This window comes from Passer montanus, unplaced genomic scaffold (assembly GCF_014805655.1).
Source record: "Passer montanus isolate IOZ18808 unplaced genomic scaffold, ASM1480565v1 scaffold10, whole genome shotgun sequence".
Taxonomy (NCBI): Eukaryota; Metazoa; Chordata; class Aves; order Passeriformes; family Passeridae; genus Passer; species Passer montanus.
Genome location: NW_024356505.1, coordinates 10,048,099 through 10,050,101, shown reverse-complemented (window position 1 = coordinate 10,050,101; position 2,003 = coordinate 10,048,099). Strand labels below are relative to the sequence as shown.

The window sequence follows — 2,003 nt, the reverse complement described above, 5'->3', positions numbered from 1 at the left end:
GCCGCGGTGCCGCCCTCGGGCAGCGTGACCAGCCCGGCGCAGTGGTCCCGCGGCGCCACCGGGCACACGCGGCCGCCCAGGACGCCCTCGACGCAGACGAGGTAGGGGGTGTCCGGGCGGAGCTCCCGCAGCGTGGCCGCCGGCTCCCCGCGTTCCGGCAGGTACACGAAGCGCTGGAACTTGACGGCGGCGCCGAAGCGGTCGAAGAGGAGGCGGAATCGCGCCGGGCCCAGCAGGCGGGGGCTGCGGTGCGGCCGCACGGCCCAGCGCACCGTCACCCAGCTGGAGCCCACCGCCTGCACCGACAGGTTGTGCAGGAACAGCTTGTTGAAGTCGCACGGGTCGGACACCAGCGGCGGGACCCCGGCGGCACCGGCCCGTCGGGGCCACGCTGCTGCGCTAGGCAGCGGTGCCGGCGTGGGGCTGGCGGCCATGGGCACCCCCATGGTCAGGCGGGCGGTGGAGGCGGCCGGCGGCGGCCCTGGCGGCGGCCCCGCCGCACTGTTGTTGCCACCAAGTCCCTCGGGGGATGGCGGGGAGGGAGAGGCACCGTCGGGGCAGGGGCCGCCGTCCTGCGGCAGCGGCAGCTGGGCGTCCTGCAGGTAGTCGAGGTACTTGCCGGCCAGGGCGGGTGGCAGGTGGCACTGCACGAAGACGGTGAGCAGGCGGCCCTGGGAGTGCCAGGCCGCCAGCCAGCGCTTGAGGCCGCGAAGGCGGCAGTCGCAGCTCCAGGCATTCCCCTCCAGCTCCAGGCGATAGAGGGCCAGGCTGGAGGTGAAGAGCTCGCCAGGGAGCGTGGCCAGTGCGTTGTCCCGCAGGCTGAGCTCCCGCAAGCGGCCGAGGCGGCTGAAGGCGGCCGGGTGCAGGGCGGTCAGTGCATTGCGGCTCAGATCCAGTGCCTCCAGGCTGTCCAGCGGCTCCAGTAGGGTTGCAGGTAAGTGGCTCAGCAGGTTCCCCTCCAGGCGCAGCTCCTTCAGCGAGCCCAGCCCCCTGAAAGCATCCGCGGCCAGGTGAGACAGTCGGTTGCCGCTGAGCGAGAGCTTTGCCAAGCCGGGCAAGTGCTGGAAGAGCCCCCCTGTCAGCTGCCGCAGGCTGTTGCTGGCCAGCAGCAGGGTGTGAAGGGAGCGCAGCGGCCCAAAGATGTCCGGGTGGCGAAGGGAGCTCTGCTGGTTCCCTGAGAGGTCGAGGAAGCGCAGCTTGGCCAGGCCAGTGAAGGCACCGCGACTCAGCCAGCGGATGCGGTTGGACTCCAGGTGCAGATAGAGTAAGTTTGGCAGCCCTGAGAAAGTGGAATCGCCCAGCGAGCCCAGCTCATTGCCATCCAGCCGCAGCTTGACAAGGCTGTCGAGGCCAGAGAAGGAGGCAGCGCTGAGACGGCCGATCTCGTTGGCATTCACGTAGAGGATGCGCAGCTTGGCCAGGGTGCTGAGCGTGCCAGGGGCCAGCGCTGGCAGCAGGTTGTTGCCCAAGTAAAGCTCCTCCAGCCGCTCCAGGCGCTCAAAGGCCTTGGGGTGCAGCGAGCGGATCCGGTTGTACTGCAGGTCCAGGCGCTGGAGCCCTGCCAGGCGGTGGAAGTCGAAGGCGGAGATGTTGGCGATGAAGTTGCCCCCGAGGCTGTAGGTGAGGATATCCTGCGGCTCGGCAGTCTTGGGCACGGAGCGCAGGCCCCGGTTGGTGCAGAGGAGGTGCTGGTGCTGCTGGCAGTCGCATGGCTCGGGGCAGATGGGCTCGGCCGCGGGCAGCAGCAGGAGGATGAGGGCGACGGAGCCCCAGAGCACCCGCGGCAGCAGCATCAGGCGGACCCGGCGCGGCGCCCCCATCCCGGGACGAGCCGTGGGCTGCTTCCCCCGCCGGCTTTGTGTCTCTCCGGCATCCCCTCCGCCTCCTGCGCGGCTGCTAATGGGCTCCTCCTCTGCTCCGCGCCGGGCTGAGCTCCGCACCGGGCAGGCGGGCGCGGCGGCGGCGGCTGCAGGTCGCGGTGCCCGGCACCATGCAGTACTTTC

At 70.9% G+C, this 2,003-nt stretch overlaps 1 protein-coding gene across 1 annotated transcript in view; it reads right to left on the bottom strand.

The window, feature by feature from the left end:
* Window positions 1–1,971, bottom strand: part of TRIL (TLR4 interactor with leucine rich repeats) — a 4,555-nt gene extending 2,584 nt beyond the window's left edge. Inside the window, exon 1 of the mRNA XM_039712134.1 lies at window positions 1–1,971. Coding sequence (XP_039568068.1) covers window positions 1–1,820 — 1,820 coding nt within the window. The 5' untranslated portion in view covers window positions 1,821–1,971.
* Between the last annotated feature and the right edge of the window lie 32 nt (window positions 1,972–2,003).